Genomic DNA, 21,125 nt, shown 5'->3' with positions numbered 1-21,125 from the left:
AAATTAGGAAAATACGGTAACATTCATCTGGCATTTTTCAGATAAATTTCAGGGAAGAAACCAAACCACTCTCTATATTGAAGAGAATCTGAACAACTTACCTCAACACCACATCTAAAGGAATTGACTTCAGAAGTTTTCCAAAAGTTTGCCTTACACGAGCACCACTATGTACTAGTTGAACACGACACACATCAACACATCTGCATCACCAAAAAGGGTGAAAAAAAAGGTCATAACATTTCCATTAACAGTATAATTCAAATCATATACATAATTCTGTGCCATTACCTTTGTAAAAGGTCATCTGGTAGAGACGAAGACAGGGCATGGAGGCTACTACATGCTTGAAGACAAATATTCACATCTTCCAAAAGTGCTGAATTAAGGAATTAAAAGGAAAATGTCACTTGGCTTGAATTAGATAATTTACAGATTACTCTGGTAGTAGAGGAGCATCTAGACATTTTTACAGCACAGCTAGTATAGACACAGGCTTTATGCTTTATCTTTATTTTCATTTAGTTGACTGGTTTTAGTGTACCAGGTAAATACTTAGTAACAGAAAGTCACTTGTCTTACATGTTACTTATGTGGCCTTTTCTGACCAATGACAAGATTAATTTCCTCATGGCCTCTATACACTGTCATTATACGTAATGTATTTTCAGTAAGAAGAAACTAAGGCCAAGTTAGTTAACTCCTAGCCTTGGGAAGTTATTGTTCTTGCTGCTACTATAGGAACAAATGCTTTTGGTAGAAGCTCTCTATATTCAGGTTATTTTGAGATCCAGAACAATATAACAAGTTATGGAAATGTTCCACTGCTTTTGATTAATACAAAATCTTACTTGCAGGATTTGGCACGTCACTGATGGTTTTGGAGATTAACATCACAAACACAAAGTATTATTTTAAGAAAATAATCGTTTGCCTAAATAATAGGTAGGGATGTGTTTGAGAAAAAGGACAGAAGGAGAGTGTAAGTTTTTGCGCCACACAAACTGGAGGTAGCCCTAAAATTGATCATATAATCACAGTCACTTATGTATGGAATCATGCCATATAAAAGACAGTTAATAAACAGAAGTTTGTGCTATCTTACTGTTTGCTAAAAGTCCTTTACAAAACTTATGGAAAGATGGGAGAGAGAATAAAGGTGCATATGTCTCTGATTTTTTCATCAGAACAGCCACTTCCAAAGCCCATGTCATTAGTAGTTTCCTACAAAAAAGGAAAAGTATTAGTCACTCTATGCAGTTACAGAAAGCTATCTTTCAATATAACTTAAATTACACTTCAGGTTACAGATCAGCATCATAGCATAGCTCTTGTTTTTTAAAGAAAAGGTTTTGTAACATCAAAAACATCCTTAAATTTCACATCATCTTGGTAATACAGGTTTGCAGTTATTGTAAAAGAGTTCAATTAGCAAAATCCTCCTTTCAGTAAAGTTTGACGGCTCTGCTTTTAATATATAGATCTTATAATAGTTTCCATTTTCATAAATTTTGTAAGTAAAAGTGAGCAACTATTTCTGCCCCCCCCCCCCATATTGTTATTTGTATTTCATGCGAAATACATACTTCACTGGTTAAAGTTACCCTAAGCTTTATGGACAAAAATAAGACCTATTTTCTGAGTTAAGATATTCTATTGATAAAAACACCTCCTGATTAATAAGAAAATTATAGTTACCTGGTATCTTGAGTAAGGTTATCCTTCTTAAGCAGTAGCCCCAAAAGGTTTAGGATGATTGAGAAATGTTTTTTTGTTGCTGTGGTTACAGTACTTATAACTGCTCCATCAAACAGAGAGGGAGAGGAAGAACTGAGGCTACTGGATATGAAATGGTCATGCCTGCATGGCAAAGGAAAAAATATAAAAAACAAAATGAATAATTCCTTCAAATGTATAAGAGAAAAAGAAAGTTGCAAAAGTTATACAGACACGTGGCATTATAAGGACATTATGTCAAAACTCAAGTATTTTGATGCCTGGACTAAAAGAACAAAGCTATAGTTTTACATCAGTCCATGCAGTCCAATAACCTGGTTTCAATGGTGGCTGATATCAAATGCAGAGTGAAAAGTCACCCAAACTGAGATACGTACAAAGTTACTTTAGAACTAGTGTAATTCCTTTAGTTTTGACAACATTAACAAGGTCCAAAGTGTGTTTAAATCTGTTGTTTGCTTTTCATTGACCCTCCTAGATCTCACAGTAAGCAAAATAGTAACTAATCTTTCTTTATTCACTTTCATCAAAAAGTTCTCCCTCAGTTATCTCTATTCAAACCCAAGACTCTTAATCCCCACTTTGAATAAAATGTCAAATTTTAAGCCAGGATACACTTTCTTGGCATTTATCTACAAGTTATGAAAGTAAAAACTGACTAGGCTAGTTTGGGCAAAACCTTAATGGCAAGTCTCTTAAATTTATCCTCCCAACAATATATTCCATTCAAGTAAGTCCATCCTACTCCTCTTAAAATACTGATGAATTATTTGTCTTCATACCTGGAACAATGCGAATATAACGTATACAGTACTGCATACTGGACAGCAGGAAAATGAACTGCTATGTCACCATGAACAATCATCAGATTTTTACTCAGTAGTGCAAACACGGTTGGTGAAAGGGCCCACATCTGTGAGAAAAATTGCAACATAAGCACAGAAACATAATAATTAGGATCTATTTTAAACTGTAGCTTCCATACTGTTAATCATTGTATTTTATTTATAAAATGCTATTTTCTGTGACAATAACTCCATTAATTTCTTAATCTTCTCTGTTTAAAAAAGGAGAAAGAAAGTAATCACAATCTGTTAAAAGCAGATTCTTTTTATTTGGAATAACCTGTAACAAATATTTTCGCATGGCTGATATACTACCAGCAGACACACTGAAGATGCTTTTATCTGTCTTGCTTTTCACAAAGTAGAATTACTCTGACAATATTATAATCAATCCAAGAATAACCCTGGTAAGACACTCTTCCCTAGAAACTACTTTTCATTATGCACAAACTAGATATAAGAACCACCTGGTCCATTTCCTCCAGGTTTTAATTCTGAATGTCTTTTTCTATAACCTATTAGGAAACAAATATGATCATTTTAATTATACATACATACTACTAGTGAAATGTATTATATTTTAAATTAAAGTTTGCACAAGAAGTTTGCACAAGAAGTACTAAAAACAATCTGTATATTTTTTACTCACCCCAATTAATGAATTTTTAGCATTTCCAATAGTACTTAGGGCACTGAGGTCAAATATAACAACAAACTTTGCATTGTCCACACTGAATACATGCTTCTTGAAAGACTCATGCTGGATTTCAGAACAGGCCTCGGGAAGATGTAAACTATAGAGAAGACTATTTAGGGCACAGGTCATTTCTCCTAGAATCAACCTGTAAGCAGTCTCCAGAACAGGAATGTTCTTCAGGCTCAGTACTGCTTGATATACAGCATGGGCTGCTGCAACAACCTTGGGAGTATAAAAATAAAGAAACAACTGATTAGTCTGAAGCTATGTCCTGGTTTCAGTTAGAATAGAGTTAATTTTCCTCCTAGTGGCTGGTATGGTGCTGTGTTCTGGGCTTAGGATGAGAATAGTGTTGATAACACACTCATATTTTAATTGTTGTACAGCACTGCTTACGCTAAGCCAAGGACTTTTCAGCTTCTCATACCGCCCTGCCAGCAAGGAGGCTGGAGGTGCATAATGAGTTGGAAGGGCACAGAACCAGGACAGCTGACCCAAACTGGCCAAAGGGATACTCCATACCATGCAATATCATGCTGAGTAATTGGTGTGGCTGGCCAGTGGGGGGAGTGGGGACTGCTGCTTGGGGAAGGGCTGGGCATCGGTCAACAGGCAGTGAGCAATTGCATTGTACATCACTTGCTTTGTACATATTATTATTACTATTATTATAATTATTATTATTGTTTCTCTTCCTTTTCTGTCCTATTAAACTCTTTATCTCAACCAACAAGCTTTTTTTTTTTCCCCTTCCCAATTCTCTCCTCCATCCCACTGTGTGGGTAAGGGACAGTGAACAAACAGCTAAGCACCCTGCCAGGTTAAACCACAACAAATCATAAAAAATATTAATTGCCAACACAGAATTAAAAGCTGTGATTCTTTATCTATGAATAGCCTGGTCTAGTACTCGCACCTATCTTCATCTCTCTGTAATTAAGTACTACTCACTCACAGAATCTGTGGATAGCTTTCTAGACCACCCACATAGTGCACACCAAGTATGAACGCCACATTAACTACAGACCTCTCTATCTGGTATGACTGTAAACTTACCAATTCCGTATCAAATCTAAATGCCAAAAGCAAGAACTAGCTACATCTGCTTTCTCATAGCTTATTTAAGATGAATAAAATTTTCCAGCTTAAGAATATATTTTAACAAATGCATTAAGACTGTTATAATACATCTGTAAAGTCACTCTTACCTCTTTCTCCTTATGATAACGAAGTACAAGTAGTTTAGACTCTGGTATAAATAATTTTTCTACAAACGAAGATGGTAGCTTTGTATTTATTTGTTCAACAATCTGGAGAACAAACACAAAATAAATACTTTTAAGTATCCAATTTTTTATTACAACAGATTATTAAAGTTGAATCAAAATACTGTTTTTCTAGCCTCTATATGCTATATTTAGAAAAAAGCTTCCCAGTAACACAAGTATTTTGTATTTGCTTTCCCAAATACACATGCAGAGAATTACTTTCAGGCTTTAACGTGACGGCTAAGAGAGAAAATTGCTTGATTAACCTGCATCCATATGGGCTTTCAAAACTTATGGCCTACTTTTAAGAGCTATGTTTTGATTTCTCAGGTCACGGCATAAGCAGATATACAGTAGATAAATAGCACATATTAGCACTAAGGTTCTGAAATTCATCAGATGGTGGTATCAACTGCAGAGACCAACAGTCAAGCAACAGAGGAAAAAAGCACTCATACTAAAAACTAAAAGCCATGTTAACAACCCAATAGCATGAACAAGCTAGCAGCATAAGCTATAAAGTATTAAAACAGAGGGATTTCTTGCTTGTGGTCAGGAAGAGTTTTAAATAAATATATGTAAAACATATGCAGAAAAAAACATTTTGCTTAAAAAATAACATTTTCCAATGGGAAAACATTAATAATAATAAATAAGTACAAACCAGTGTCAACAGATTCAGGACTGAAATGATATAATCAGTGCCACACGTCTGACAATTTTCCATTTGATCTAATCCGTATGTGATAACCATGTCACAGTGTATAGTCATACTTGGATCTAGACTACCAAGTAAAACACCAACACATTCATTGGCAGCTGTGAGTACTGCTTCAGAGAAGAACACTTGATTTGCTGCAGTCACACATCTCATTACTCTGTACAGAACCTGGAAAATTAAAAAGAAAACACCTAAATTAAGATCAATTTTTAAAAAAAGGAGTAACTACTTCCTATTTAATTATACTGAACTTCCGTTTGATATCCTATCTCATAATATCTGTGGCAAGGTATATTCTGTTAAAAGAATATTCTGAATAATGTACATCATGGCATTACGCTCCAAAGTGTAAGAAAATAAATGTACCTTTGCTTGATTTCTTACTCAGTTAAGGGCCTAGATAAACCTTCTTGCATCACCAGAATCCTCTGTAGATTAAGACAAGTTACATAACTATCTTGGCTTTAATTGGGAAATCCATACCATTATTTATTAAAGAAATTTTTCTGTCTCTAACAGAATTCTGTAGAGGAATATATTCCAATTGTACAGCTCATCCAACAACAGCAACAAGATACTTTTACTTTGTTAAATCTATTTAGAAGTCATTTACACCCTCTACAGGTCCTGTTGCAAAAGTATAGAAGTGACTTTTCATGTTGTACAATATCATGTAGAATAATGAAAACTCAACAGAAGTTCTCTCTAGAACAAAAGGACTTCGCTGTTATATTTAGCTTAGATACAATTTCAGCATGAATAAAGTAAAAACTACATTTTATAAATCACACAATTTGAATTTGAATAAATGGTAACAAAGACAAATAACACAGACACAAATCTTGCTACGTAAAATCAAAACGCCTACAAAAAAACGTTGGTTACTGCTACATGATTCCAATACCTCACTGTCACAATGTATGCCTTAATATTTAATACAATTCCCACAGCATATTTCTTAAAGGAAATACATTTGCTTAAAGCTGAGAATACACATTTATCAACTAACAAACATGCACACAACCTAAATAAACTCAACAGTAAAAAAACTGTCATTGTATGGTGATAAATCATGTCAGCAACAAAGAAAAACAAAAGCTTGAATTCTTACATCAGTTACATATGCTTCCGTAATTGGAGGTCCTCTAATTGGGCTGAAGCGTTCCCCAATACTCCTCACCACAGTACTGAACACCCGAAGAAGCGCAGCCAGTTTAGGCAGGGACACGGAAGGAGGAGGAATATCTTCATCTACTGATTCCCCGGAAGCCACATGGCTGAGGTCCTACAGTGCACGTTTTATATATCAGTATACATAATTAGCAGTTATAAATGCACATAATTATTTTTAATCACAGATTTTGATTTTTTGTGTCTATTTCCCAGACACATTATAGATATTACACAGTTGTAGACATATTTAGCCAACACATTTAACTTCACGAAGACAGGATAGAGGCACACAAAGATAAGCAACTCACTGAACAGTAATGAAATTCTGTTCAGCAGTTTAGCTGCTGCAACAGAGTACTCTTAGACTGTCTTGTAAGTGAAAACAGAGGTTTATTTATAAGCCACTGTAGCATGTTCTGCTGCAACAGTTGCCTGCACACTTTTACCACTCTCCCAGGCAATTCCCAGCTTCAGGCTGGCATCAGGATGTTTGAGAGGCCATTCCCAATACACTGTTTACGTGCAGCTACCTTCATCTGGAGACTGAGTTTACTACCAGGCTATCTCATGCCAGCTGGCAACAGTGCTGGGAACCTTCCCAGAAGTGCTGATCTCATTACGACAGATACTGTCTACCCCTCTGCGAAATAAAACACACTAGCTTGAACCACCTTCTCCGTGATTTAAGGTAACACATTACCTTAAGGCTCTTCCACACGTAATATGCACATTGTCCAGTTCAGTGGACAAGCTGATAAGCACTGACTTACTGTGCTAACTTAATAAGATAAAGTCTAAGTGCACATATAAGTACACTAGCAGAACTGAATGATTTATTCTGCTTTTAGTGAAACAGACTGCGTAGGAAGTACAATCTTACCCATAGAATCTGCAGGTAAAAACAAGGCAATAGCACTTCTGTTAACATATAGACTGTAGCCCAATCTAGTTATAAGCATATATACATGAGCACACATACATTAAGATCCCTTCCAACAGTCTTGGTTTAATGACAGCTTCAAATAAACTCTACACTGTATTAACAAGCAAAGGTTACAGTGTCAAAGCAAAGTATCTGTTAATTTGTTTTAGTTTTCTAACAGGTTTCTAAGCTCCTGCTACCTTGTTTTCTGCAGAATATAACCTGTTACTTTGTTTAAAAAACAGGTTTACTATTAACTATGGAAGCATTAAGAATCTCTCTCTCCATGAATAATCACTTCTTCCAAAAAAACTCTGAGGCTGGACAATTAGAAAAAATTACCAAGGAAAGACAGCAAAATGTCTTCACTTCAGGTTTTTAAAAATAAAAGTATTCCTGTTTTGCTAATTACTTTTATATACCTAGCTCCCCAACCTCATCAGGTAAATGCATATTCTTACTATAGGCAATTAATAATCTAGGTGCAAGGAAACAGCCTCAAGTTGGGCCAGGGGAGGTTTAGATTGGATGTCAGGAAGAATTTATTCACAGAAAGTGTTTTGGCATTGGAACAGGCTGCCCGGGGATGCGGTGGAAGTATTAGCCATCCATGAGCATTCCAGAATTGTCATTCTATGCACTTTGAATATGCTCTGAATTTGATCCTGTTTTCCCCAGAAACATTCTATAATTTCCTTTTCTAAAAATGTAATACATCCATAAGTCACATCTATGTATTTTTTTAATAAAATCTATAATAGTAAACACTGGTGTGTATATATAATAAAGCCTTACTTACCTCAGCATATGCTTCCATATCTTCTAAAAACTGACCCAAGAGCGTGGTAGAAAAAGTAAGATCAGCCACCCAGAAGGGCTCCAAGCTCTGCAGCCACCCTGTATAAAAATACCAGGCCAATTAAAACAGGGGTACAAGTTAATATACAAAAACGACATTTTTTGTAAAGTACAATATCTTTACCACAACGTATTCTGCAGGTGCATCAAAGACAAGCTCATTTTTTCCTAGTTTTTGAGAATTGACCTGTAAACCTACTAAAAATTGCTAAGGAGTCACACAAATGAACTGACGTTTACATGTAGTCTGAATAAACATCCCATTTTTCCATCTACAACATGAAATGGCAAACACAAATTTACTAAAACATTAGGACCAAAATGTATTGTTACACAGCCAGAAACTCATTTTGGTTTTGTCAAGTTCCACATCAGTAGGACCCAACCTGTGTAAGTAAACCCATATCTCCTGCAAGCCAGACTGGACATTAGCAGCTCTGGACAAACTCACCGGACACCTGTTGCGTCAATGAAGGTTTCTGAGTGTGATCTATATGCCACCCAACCAGTATGTCCACTGTGTCCTGAAAAGCAGTTTTGGGGAAGGGAAAAAAAAAAAAAGGTTGGTTACCCAATACGTTACAACAGGTTTTCTAACTAGGAGAAAATGAAGAGGACATATGAAGCTTACCCTAAAATTGGTGCTGAAAATGTGTGGGTAACATCGTGACACCAAAAGTATGCACTTGACACATTTGCACAGTAACTCTGGTGTATCCACATTTTCTAGAATGGACTGCAGGCTGGTCATTACAAGCTAAAAAGTAAAAAGCAAAGCAAAGCTATTAGACATTTCACTTCATTAACACATGTGAAACAGTTACAATGTAAAGACATGGATTTACTCAACTTTCAACAATTTTTAGCAAGCTACCTGAAGTCAAACTTCTCAACACTCTTTTTGCAGGGAGGAAAAGAGTAAAAAGCATCACATATAGGGCTTCAAAAGAACCATTTCAACAGGACATTTGCTTGAGTTATGGTATATCCAGACTCAAAGTTTGCAAATACAGTTTTCTTAAATTCCTTAGCCACAGAACAATTAGTTGTTTCTAAGTCTGTTTCTCCTGCTGAACCTTTTTGGCTCTGGAACTAAAATATTAAACAGGAGCACAGACCTGAATGCAGTTCTACACCCAAAATAAGACCCTTAAAACTAGAACCACGGGATCAAGGATGCACACATCCTGTTCTGTCCCAGATCCAGAAAAAATTCAACCTAGACACTACAAATAGGAGGTGGCAAATCAAAGCAATTAACACACTAGGCTGTGTGTAGCATTCCACTTTTTTTTGTGTTTTTGTCGATTTTTATTATTCTCAACAAGATTCTTCATCTTGGATCTGCAACATACACCAAAAAGTAGCATTAAAATACGTACTAAGACTTGACATTTTCTTCTAACAAAACCAAACAACTCCATTCAAAGTTCCCTGCCAGTTTTAATTACACTTATGTCAACATAGTATTACTTATTGTTCATCCTAGTTTAAGAGTTAATTCAAGCATTGCACTGAAAAAATCATTAATATTCCTGCTTAAACTTGTAGTCTTACCTGCATTAAAGATGAAAAGGCTTTCTTTTCTCCTACAGTCTCTAGTGCTTTGTAGGTTGCACACAAATAAAGAAGTTTAACTTCATCTTTTGTGGATGAGCTGAATTTGCTAAAAATCCATTTAAAGATCTTCTCAGCCTCATAGCTCAGAGAAGCACAAAGAAGGCCAAGACAGCAAGCTCCTTCCTGTCTCAGTTCTTGAAGCAATTTGCTACTGTATTTTCAGGGAGAGAAAAAAGAAATGTAGAGTCTCCAGACATTAAAGCAGAACAGAAGAAACCAAGAACAAATTCAAACATTTTCTCAAGCAGAAAAATATATGCATAAATGAAGTACTTCCCTCCTATTTAACTGCTGCAGTGACCGTAAAGTTAAAATAAAAATGTGAAATAAATTTTCAATGAAATACTATTTCTATGAAATAAATTAAATTTAAATAAAAGAATAAATTGGCCAATCTACTTGCAACGCGTTATTCAAGAAAGAAAATTTTTAACACAGAGCTGAGTTGGGGTAACAGCACTGAACACTAAATACCAAAAGTTGTACAAAACCTTATGTTCAATTCTAAAGCTAGATAACCACAGCAGCACAATACTACACCTAACCAATTAAATGTAGCTGAGAATTCATGCTACCTACAGCATAAAAGCCACACGTGTACAATAAAATTTTCTCCATGAAGTGTACTCTAGACAATCTAACAGTGTCATTGGTATGCCTATGAGTCTTAGCTTTCCTCCAATACTCTTCCATTACTAATTTTTGTCACGCCCAAGCAAAACTAGGGAATGAATTTCTTTTAACCTTTTCGATTTTTTGAAAATCAAGAACTTAATGCCATTACTTTTTTTCTTCTTTAAAACCTCTAAACTGCTTAAATTTTCTAGCTTACCTTTCATTGAGTACATCATGAATGGCAGTCAGGATATTATCCAGTTGTTTAACTAGTACCTATAATACAGGATACATAAAAGGCATAAACATCATAATGCTACAATAACCTGTGCAAACTAGGCCCTGTTTACACCCACATTAAAAACACCCCTGGCAATTCTGTTTGCTAATAGAATGCTATTATGCTTTCCATAGCCACTGCGGACTAGCAGGAACTATATTAAGCAATACTGCAATATTATCCTACATGTTGTATTTCATATTTATTTCTAGTAGCCACGAAAATACACTGGCAGCCTGCTATCAAGTCTTGTTCTAAATTTAGTTCTTGTTAATAACATTACATCATAAACGTAAGACTCACCATACAGCTCATCAGGAACGTCTCCTGAAGACCTAGGCTCCTACATTAATAACTGAGTGTATCAGCAGAATATTTAATTGATCTGATAATAGTCTAGAGTATTACAATTTCTCCTTAGGCAACACTTACAGAGAAATGGAGTACTATTTTCTGGGGATGAAACATTACTGATGAACCACCAATTCTCAGTAAACATAATCAGAATTTTTTTCTTAATACGCACTGAAAAAACATTAGAGGTAAGTTGCAAAACAATACATTTAGCTACAACACTATTACAAACAAGGTATTATCAAGAAGCTCTTTTGACAGGTTAATGAAAAGGTCTGTTCTCTTTTGTTTAGAAAGACATTAATCTTCTAACAAAAATTAAATAACATCACTGTGTTAAGTTCTGAGCACGGGGGGGGGGGGGGGGGGTCGCATACTTGGCCCCTTAAAACTCACACGGACATTTTAAAAGAGTACCTGATGCCTGCAGAAGAGGCTACAAAAAGAGAGGGGAAAAAAGACATCTATACAATTCAGAAGCTGGAGCACAATGCCATTACATGGCAATGGCACTGCCCAGTTACTTTTACTACTTTTACTACTTCACTTTGTTCAACACACCTACATTTTGACCCCAAGACCGACAAGAACTCTGTTAAACTACATTTAATGATGTAAAGAACTGCAAGAATGACTGCTAGGTTAAGCACCGTCCTTTACAAAATGTTATGCTCAACATTGTGGGATCACTTGATAGCTGATCTTGTTCTCATTAGCTAGCTGGGAGAAGTTTTAAAAAGTTTTTCAGTGACAAACTTTTAACATTCTGCCTGCTAGTGAGTACAAACTTTGTCACCACTGAGTTAGGCATCAGAATGGCAATTCCCATATGCCCCAAGAAATAAAATAAAAATGAACCTAACTTACAGAAAAAATGTTTTGTGAATACAAGAACAAAATTTAAAAAAAATAAAAATAAATTTGGAAAACATTTACTTTTCCAAGCCCCTGTATTAACAAAGATTTTGTTTGAAATAGAAGCTGAACTACTAGCTAGGCTTGCACACAGTCTGTCTGCTTATGTCTATGTGCACAGAATCCAGGTCTCGCCGTTTAAGTGTCACACCTTTTGGAAAAGAGCAGAATTACCAATGGTTAACTGACTCAGAGAAATAACCAACTTCTTTTAAACACGGATAGAAACAGTCAACTTTTGCAGACAGATTTCAGACAGGCAACTAAGCTATCACAGCACTGCCTACAAGTGTGTATCAGGGTATTTAAACTTGCACCTCCTGCTTTTTAAATAATACAGAGGTAACTCCTAAGTTCTCAAAAAAGAGAAAAAGGGGGAGAGGTGTCAGACAAAAACCTCTTAATACTTTACTTCAAAATAACTAGCTTTAAATATTCATACCCACACTAGGATATACTTTTATCCCCCCTGTATCCTTCAGAAACACTTCAGGATATTAGAGTTCAACAACCCATTAAAAACAAAACAAAGGCCTAATGAAAACAGACTTACTTTGTTCCTTCCACACAAAAGAGGATCCACATACAAAGGTGTTTTTTTCTTTTTTCATTTTACACAATGCTGAAAAATTGTGGGCTCCCTTTCAAGTTTAAAGGACACGAAATATATATTCACCACCTGGAACATTACATCCTAGTTTTTTCCAAAGAACACATTTTGTTTCTCCTCAGATGCTTGATAAACATCAGGAGTCTTTAGGGATTCAAGGTTTCCTTAACTTCATTTATCAGTATCTAATAAGATGATTGCTATAACCAAGACAAATGAAAAGCAGAAGCCAGTACCAAACAACTATTTTCAAAAGATACTGCAGTTAATTTTTAATACCTGTAGACAGAGTTTAAGCTCGCAAATTTCAAAAACAGATGGCAAAATAGATAAGTATGCATCAATTACTGAAAAACAGGGGCTGCAACTGTCACACTTTTCCACTCCTCTCACTGTAAACTTATCTTTGTACATAAATATTGACAAATTCACTGCCTATCAAACAGCAAACCTGTAGCATCAAATCTCTGCAACTCCCAGTGTTAGAAATTGTTCCTCTGTCCAAAAGCAACTCAATGGAAGCAAAGTGATTTTTTGTATCAGCAAAGCCTTTGTGGAGCCTTAGCCAAAGATGTTACATGCAACAGAGTTTAACAAAGATGCTGCCATCCTCATGGAAGAATTCTGTATTTATGAAAATTCTGCGATATTCCTGGTTTTAAAAAAGCTAATCAAAATGCAATTTCTTTTCCATGAGATTGCAGCTTTCTTCATGAAAACCAGTAATGTGCTGTCAGACTTGCAACCCGAATCTGGACAAATACCCATTACAACAGCTGCCTTAAAATAACCGTACACATGCCTTGAACTCAAATTACCAAAAAGATGTCAAAGTGGTGTGAAGCCTCCTACTTGCTCTACCAGTCTCCATCACAGTTATGAGCACACATTGACTATGTCACAGACTCTTCCTATTGAGCAGTTATTGAGGAAATACTACAGCAAAACAGCACCGTTCACTTCTCGTGTTCTCTGAAGTTAACCTCTGCTTGCAGTACCATAATGGTACAAAGGCTGACAGTTAATGGTCAGTTAATTAACTGACAGCTAATTGCTTTGAGCAATTTTATTCCAGGTGAGATTCAGATTTAAGTGCAAATTACTGTAAGACTAATTATAAAAAGACTCTTTACTTGAATATAAACCATGGAATCAAAGTATTTTTAGTATTTCCATTCTTCCTCTCAGGAGAGCCTATTGGCTTGTACCACACAAATAATCGTCCTTCCAAAAATAAGGCGTCATGTTTACTCCAAAGGATTAGACTGACTCTTCTTCCTTGCCCAGCATACAGGAAGCTACTGAAAGAAACACTGATGTTCATCTGAGGATGCTACACAATCCAAATGGGGATAGCATGCTCCTGGATAAGACAGTGAGAGAATTTCTCCTGTAACTCAGTTTTTGTATACATTTAGCCAGAAAGCTCAGTAACTATAAGACAAGCTATGTGTGAGACTGTAAAAATATCTGCACATTTTTAATTTAAAATACAGAAACAGCTCTTGAACAAGATAGCAGCATGTTTGGTTTGCTTCTTCCTTATTTTCTTGCTAAAGGATCTAGAGGATATTTAAAAGACCAGTCAAAAACAAACAAACGAATGCCAGATTTATTTCTGCAGCTAACATATTCAGTAGGGCAGTTTGTCATAAATAATCAAGCAATAGAAAGTTTACTGAATGCCAGAGAAAGAACAGACAATCCAGGAACACACTTCCTTTTACTGGATATAAAATATTCCCCATAAACGTACCCCAATACTCAAATTTAAAAAAAAAAAAAAAACTGTTTTGTAAAAAGATAAATGCCCCAGTGCTGTGGAAAAGTAAAAACTACTAACCAGTTTGTTTTCTGGTTGCTGAATGAATTCTTTCAGTTGCTTTACAGTAGCCAGTCTTCGGTCTCTGTCGTCTTCCCGAGTAATCCTCCGAAGAAGATTTGACAGTCGAGACTCGTCAGAATAAGACAACGATCGCTCTGGAAAAGAAAAGGCAATTATTTCTTGTTTCTACAGTGTTCTATCAACAATAACTATATTGCCTAAAATGGGCATTTGCATACTCAATAAGACTTAATAGTAATTTAGGAAAAAAGCCAATAAACTTAATTTGTTTTAAAGCTAATATGAGGAAAATAAAAAACAATTTAGCTACCAATATACTTCATCTCTTCCAGTGGACAGACTAGCACCTGGGTAGAATGATTTAACCTCATCAAGGTTATAAAATGGATTTCTGGCTGAACATATGAATAAAACAGTTCAACAAATAATATTTAAAGAAAACCTTTTGGAAAAAAAAAAAAGCAAGCTGTTTCTTGAAGCAAAGAAACAGATTTAAGCCCAAGCAACCACCAAGAAATAGCATTTTCTCCGTCATTTTGGCACGAGAAGACAGATTACAGTTAGTCTTCTGAAACCTAGAAGGGTTCTACTTCGAAAAGGAAAACGTATACACTTGATCTGTAGAGGAACAGAAGCATACATCTGTGCAAAGGTGCAGTGGCTACTCATTTAAGTCTTATTTTAGTGGATCCTAATACAGGAGAACTAGCAGCATCCTAAGAAAATGGATAGCAGCATCTTAAGAAAACACTTCCTGTAAGTTGACCAGCAGAGCTACTCATACTAGTGAAGAAGGTCGCAACCCAATTTCCCTGATTTAGATATCAATTGCAATACGTTCTTCCTAAAGTCATATGAGTAACTCCTCTCCATTTTTCGCACAAAAGAAGCAAGGTTTCTTTTCAAAAGATTGACATTAGATATTTTTGTGGTGATAAAGATCAGAAGATTCATGGAACACGAAGATTTTCTTAGTCACTGACTATTACGAGAACACAGAGGTCTACCACAGATGACTGATCTCTCTGCTATGTAACACATCAGTCATTCCCACGAGAATACCTTCTGCATTATGGTCATGAAGAATATTCTCAACCTTACTTCCAGGTCTTTATTTTTTGAATTTTAAAAGAGAGTATGAATAAAATCAGCTTTAATAATCGGTTTCTCACCAGGCATCAGTTTAAGCAATGAACTTTGAAGACACCTGACATTCTGAAAGATTAGGGAGGCTTAGCAAACATTAAAATAGCAAGATGAGTATGAGGATCAAATATACATTTTGTTCCTAGCTAGAACATCTACATAACACATGCTGAGATGTTATCTGACAGGTATGAAAAGAGCTTGTTTCAAGATGTTGCTGATTTTACAGAAGACTAAGGCATTCATATCCACTGAGGAAGAATTACATTTATTTTCCCTTGCTTTATCTTGAAGCTGCAGTCTTCGGTAGTGGAGGGAAAGCTGCGTGGCTGGTGAGAATCACACAAGGAATCATGATCAGAAGAGACATCTTCTGAAGCTATATTTGAGGTCTTCCTGAATGATGCTGCCATCCCAAGAACTACAATCCACACTAGATGATTGCTCATCTGAGGATCACCTTTTATTTCTGCCCAGAGTTCAGCTAGCAGCTGTAGCTGAAGGCTTGCCTGCCAATGGCCAATACATAGCCAAACTTCAGAAAAAGGGAGCTGGTACAGTGACCCATATGGGAAAAAGAATTCATATCAGCCTTGGAAAGGAAAGAAGAGGACTGATACAAAGGACGCAGCCTGCCCAGCGGTATCCCACATCTACCATTTTCTTTAAAACTTGGGCAGTAGTAGGAGGTCACTAGACATTTAGGAAAAAAATGTGTTTTTTTTAAAGTTCAAATGGAATTGTTTGGAGACAAAACATACATAAACAAGAATGAAAGTTCTTTAAAAGCTTGGTTAGGGTGGAAATTAATTCAGACTACAGTACGCATAACAAAATGTGCAACTGCTATCCATAAATAATTCCATGTGAACACTCTGCTAGGAAAGTATCTTGTCATACATTAAGCTTTCATTCAGTAAGCTGAACAGAATCTACACGTCCTTCACTGCTACACTGTCCACACACAAAGCCTCTCAAAACAAAACGATGAATCTATCCTTGAATAATTCAATGCACGGACAGCCCCTCAACACAGTCCTCTCCTCTTCAAGAAAACAGATGTGGCTCATGAGAAAGAGAAATGTCTACTCTACAGTGTTTCCAGCTACACTCTGCTGAACACTAACCAGGACCACAGTACGTGTCACCTGCCTCTTCTGTAACTCCCAGCTTGTGCTGACCCCTGACACTTCGCAAGCATGAGGGAAAGTACACCAGCATCAGCTGGGTTAGGTCACTAGATACTGCTCTTGAAGGGCAAAACAGGATACAGTGATTTGGAAAATACTTAAAGTTAGTATTACTAAATAACTTTTTTTTATAAACAGACTCTAGATCTTTGCAAGTTATCTCCTATCCCCTGAATAATGTTATTTAGCTCTTCAGTTTCAGAAGAGACAATTTTTTTTTGTTATTTTTTCCTGAATTAGTCCAGTTTTCTTGAAACCTTGAATTAGTTAAATCCACATCTTGCATCTTCTTAGTGTTGTCTTCTCTGTGTTCATCTTTTTGCTTATAATCTCTTCATGGAAAACTGTCTAATTTATTTTGAAAACATTGCAGTGTCCTACATTAAAAAAAAATCCTAAAACCAGAACTGTGTAAATAAACCCACCAAGGTTACTGGTAGAAGAGAGACATTTCACTGCTGCTAGAACAAGACATCCTGTTCAAAACTCTTTACTAAAAGCAGCTTTTTTTTTTTTAAAATCAGTTACTGCCTGATAAACATTGACATTACTCCATAAAACAATAACCATTAACTGTCTGTTGAGCCATAATCATAACCTAAAAAAAAATATCAGAAGAGAATACAATAACCATCAACATGACTGACTCTATCCTATCAAAGCACTGGCCAATGAACACCTGTATAAGACTTTCATTTCAAGACTTCCATTTTGTGAAAAATCTGCAAAGTGTCGGCCATATGTAAACTAACTCACAGAAGACAACTATTTGTATTTAAACTTTCTGAATGCACACACCTATCAGACAGGAAAACATAAAATTATTTTCAAGGATCCTGTTGCAACATAATCCCAATTTATTTACAGAAGCTATGAAAAAAATCAAAATGACTTACTGAAACCTAAAAGCATCACGAAGACACCCCAGTTAACAAGGAGACTCAAAATCTGACATCTAGAGAAGGACAAAATACATACACAAGCATACAAGTCATAGGTAGCGACTTCAGCCATACAAGATTGCTAACATTTTACTGATTAAAGAGGTGCTTACATACATTAGAACAGTATGAATTTCCTGCCAATACTAACAGCAAATTCCCTCACAATTTCACAAGTATTATTTATACTTAGTTCTGTTGGACAATTCTCTTTCCTCTGCACGTATGTGACTTAAGACACTAAGAACACTGAAAAATTTTAATGTCAAGACATCAGAACAGGATTACAAAATGTGAGTTTAACCCATTCCAAAGATCAGGCCTTTCCAGCAGTCATGTCACTGCTTACACCTCAGTTCCTCCACCTGCAAAGCACACTGAATAGGCTTTTCTTTCACTTCTGAAATGTAAAACCCCACGTCCCTGTATGTTTAAAAAGTATCTGGCATAGAGTAGTCAGTTTTTTTGTCAGTGGCTCAGCTACCACTTATAAATTATAAGTGATGCAATAAATGACAGTGCTTAGTCATAACCGAGTTTCTATTTTCTTTCAAATGTCCTTGGAACAGTTTTTAAGAAACAAAACAAAAAACAACAAAACAAAAAATGCACTCCATGATTTAAACCCAAACAGTGGGAAAAGTAAAGCCTTCCTTCTCAAAATACATGCCCAGCATTCTTGCACCCTCTTGCAAGACCCTTCCAGATTTCCTTTCGTTTCCTCCTCTTATGCCTCCAGCTCCTCCCTGATCTCTAATCTTCAGCTGAGCAAGAGGTAGCATGAATTGTGGCTGGTTCAGGAGTACACATCCACTGACTAATCAGCTAGTACGATTCGATGACTGTTGACCTGCAGGCCAGTGAGAACAGATAACGGCTGAGCTCGCCGTTATGCATTTTCCCACACTAGGAACCCTTTATTGGTGACTTTTTACCGAAGCATCAATTTTCAACAAATCTAAGAGCATATTCACTGCCCTGGAGCCCTTGGTCTCTTCGCCAAATTTGGCCACATTGATTAAGGTTTCAAAAGTTTTTAAAAGGAAATTGAAAAACTGATAGTATAAGCCTTCTAGGTGAGAGGTCTAACCCATGCAGGAAGTCTCGTTGCAGGGAACAGTAAATATACCTTTCTTTTAGCCTTTCTGAAATTCTACTCCTTACCTTTACAGAGGAATAAAACAATTTATTTTTTTTTTTCTTGGTGTTTCTTTTAGAAACATTTCTGAAGATGACAGTTTCTATCAACATCATCGAATTGTACATTACAAAAAAAATCCACACAGGTTGCCTAACCATAATGAAATTTTCACATTCTGAACATGAAAAGTTGCCAAAAAAAAAACCCTTTTCCAGAAAAATTGTGGAATTCTTACCCTGTGATTTCCTCATGTCTTTTGTGGCTAAAGCACGATTCCCATGCGGAACACTGGTAAAATCAGGATTGGTCACATTGTTAACTCTCAGCTCTTGCCCCAACGACTTCCGACCATAAGTATTTTCCCCAGATCCTCCATTGACACTGTAGCCACCTGTGGGAAAAGCAAGGTGAGATTAAAACAGGCTAACAAACTATATGTTTAGTAGGGTAGCATGTTCTGAGTTATTTAATTCATATGGACAGCAAAGTTTCCCTTTTCACTTTCACATGCAAAATTGTTTTATCTTTTAAGTTTCCAGGTCACACATTCGGAATCTGATCATTCTTTCTTTGAAGTAAATATGAAACTCTATTGCAATAGCTTATTTTTAATATTTTTTTCATATAGATTTCGTTGTATTTTAGGTTCTCATTATTTTTGACCTTGTATTTTACAAGACCTTTCATATTGACCTGCTATTAAACAAGGCCTAGATGCATTCACTTATTTGCTCCTTGATTATGCAAATCAAATTTCAACTCCATTTTCATTGTACATTCACAACACAGCGTCAGTAAAATGGCCAAAATAACAGAAAGCTTTGAGAAAGTCATGGATTATTCAAATGACGACACATAAATTGAACAAATTTCCTTGAACATACAACAGTCAGTATTTTCACACATTAATACTGACATTATCATAAACAATTGCATGCAATCCTACATTCTCCCACTTGAGATAAACATAGTAAATCTTCAGTAATGATACAAAATAGAAATAAGTGTGTCGTTTGGAGTAATGCAATCGTTTTTACTCCTAGATCCCCAAGTATTTACATACTCAAACGGTGAAACCAAGTGTTGTTTTTTTTTTTTTCCAGTCTGCCACTCCACTTTGAGGGGCAAGTCTTTCCCCTGCACTGTGGAGAAATGAAATTGCCCACTGAGCCTCTTCAGTACTTCCCTCCATGTGTTAAAGCTCACTTTTGAGGCCAGCTGCACAGCCAGCTTTCTAAAGTGCCCTCCCTGCTTGAGACAGTGAAAAATCACCTAAAAAAATGAAACCCTGAGCAACAAAAGATATGCAAAATTTCTTTTAAAAGGTATTTCCACAATTCCACCTGCAGTGATACATAAAAGTAAGCCTGGGGCAAGGAGAGGTGGCTCTGTGTAAGAAGAGGCAACCTTCTGAGACTGAAGGATGGATAAAAAACATCCAAACATCAAGGTGAATCTGGACTTCAGTAGATGTAAAAAGAAATGTCATCTTAAAGGCAAATTTTTTGATAAAAAGAAGCTGAGAACTATCAGTAGAAGTTTGGGCAATTTTACACTCATAAAACTACCTTACCATTACAGAGACTCATATTCAAAATCTCAGTTATAGTTACACCTACAGTAAATATAAATTATGTTTATTTTGATTTACATTAAAATAGATTTTTAAACAAAGTAGCACGTATGCCACCTTAACATCATTTTATCATAACAAACCAAAACCACCCTATGAAGAAAATGACTTCTAACAGCAATAATTGTATTTATGAGTGTAGAGAAGTGTATCACTAAAATTCAAAGCAACAAAGAAATTAATTTAACTGGAGATGTCAGATAATCATGCATTCAGAGCAGAGATATCAACTGTCAAAAATATACATGCTACCAAGTACAAACAGAGTTCTTGAAGTTATTTCATACACTCCCTCTAGCGCACAAAAAAAATCCTAGTTGTTTTTGGTTGCTTGCTAAGGAATCGGTATTTGCTACAGCATTTTTGACATTATCTTAAATGAATTAAACCAAACCTATGTTATCTCAATGTATACATTGTACATCTTTGGTAACAATATCAAACATAAAATTGCCATTGTTTTGAGTAATTAGAAACAGCTGTCAATTAGGTTTCTAGGCATTAAGGCTCTAAATATTACATTATTATTCTCTTCAGACAGTTATCTGCTGGTCTGAAAATTTTCTCAAAATGTTAAATTAAAATTACTCTTAAATTAAATAACTCAATTAAA

At 35.8% G+C, this 21,125-nt stretch overlaps 1 protein-coding gene across 3 annotated transcripts in view; it reads right to left on the bottom strand.

Moving 5' to 3' along the window:
* The window catches only part of SMG1 (SMG1 nonsense mediated mRNA decay associated PI3K related kinase), a 67,784-nt gene that overhangs the window by 35,202 nt on the left and 11,457 nt on the right, over positions 1-21,125 (bottom strand). For all 3 annotated transcript variants that reach the window (XM_083800118.1, XM_083800120.1, XM_083800119.1), the window contains 16 exons: positions 19,115-19,270; positions 14,459-14,595; positions 10,674-10,732; positions 9,779-9,992; positions 8,853-8,978; positions 8,673-8,745; positions 8,163-8,260; positions 6,380-6,553; positions 5,212-5,436; positions 4,488-4,589; positions 3,232-3,501; positions 2,520-2,650; positions 1,699-1,860; positions 1,106-1,224; positions 292-379; positions 102-203 (listed from right to left, as the gene is read on the bottom strand). In XM_083800118.1, the coding sequence (XP_083656244.1) occupies positions 102-203; positions 292-379; positions 1,106-1,224; positions 1,699-1,860; positions 2,520-2,650; positions 3,232-3,501; positions 4,488-4,589; positions 5,212-5,436; positions 6,380-6,553; positions 8,163-8,260; positions 8,673-8,745; positions 8,853-8,978; positions 9,779-9,992; positions 10,674-10,732; positions 14,459-14,595; positions 19,115-19,270 (2,236 nt within the window). The remainder of the gene's footprint in view (positions 1-101; positions 204-291; positions 380-1,105; positions 1,225-1,698; positions 1,861-2,519; positions 2,651-3,231; positions 3,502-4,487; positions 4,590-5,211; positions 5,437-6,379; positions 6,554-8,162; positions 8,261-8,672; positions 8,746-8,852; positions 8,979-9,778; positions 9,993-10,673; positions 10,733-14,458; positions 14,596-19,114; positions 19,271-21,125) is intronic.

This window comes from Anser anser, assembly GCF_964211835.1.
Source record: "Anser anser genome assembly, chromosome: 15".
Classification (NCBI taxonomy): domain Eukaryota; kingdom Metazoa; phylum Chordata; class Aves; order Anseriformes; family Anatidae; genus Anser; species Anser anser.
The sequence above is the reverse complement of the archived record's forward strand: the minus strand, read 5'-3'. Positions and strand labels throughout refer to the sequence as shown.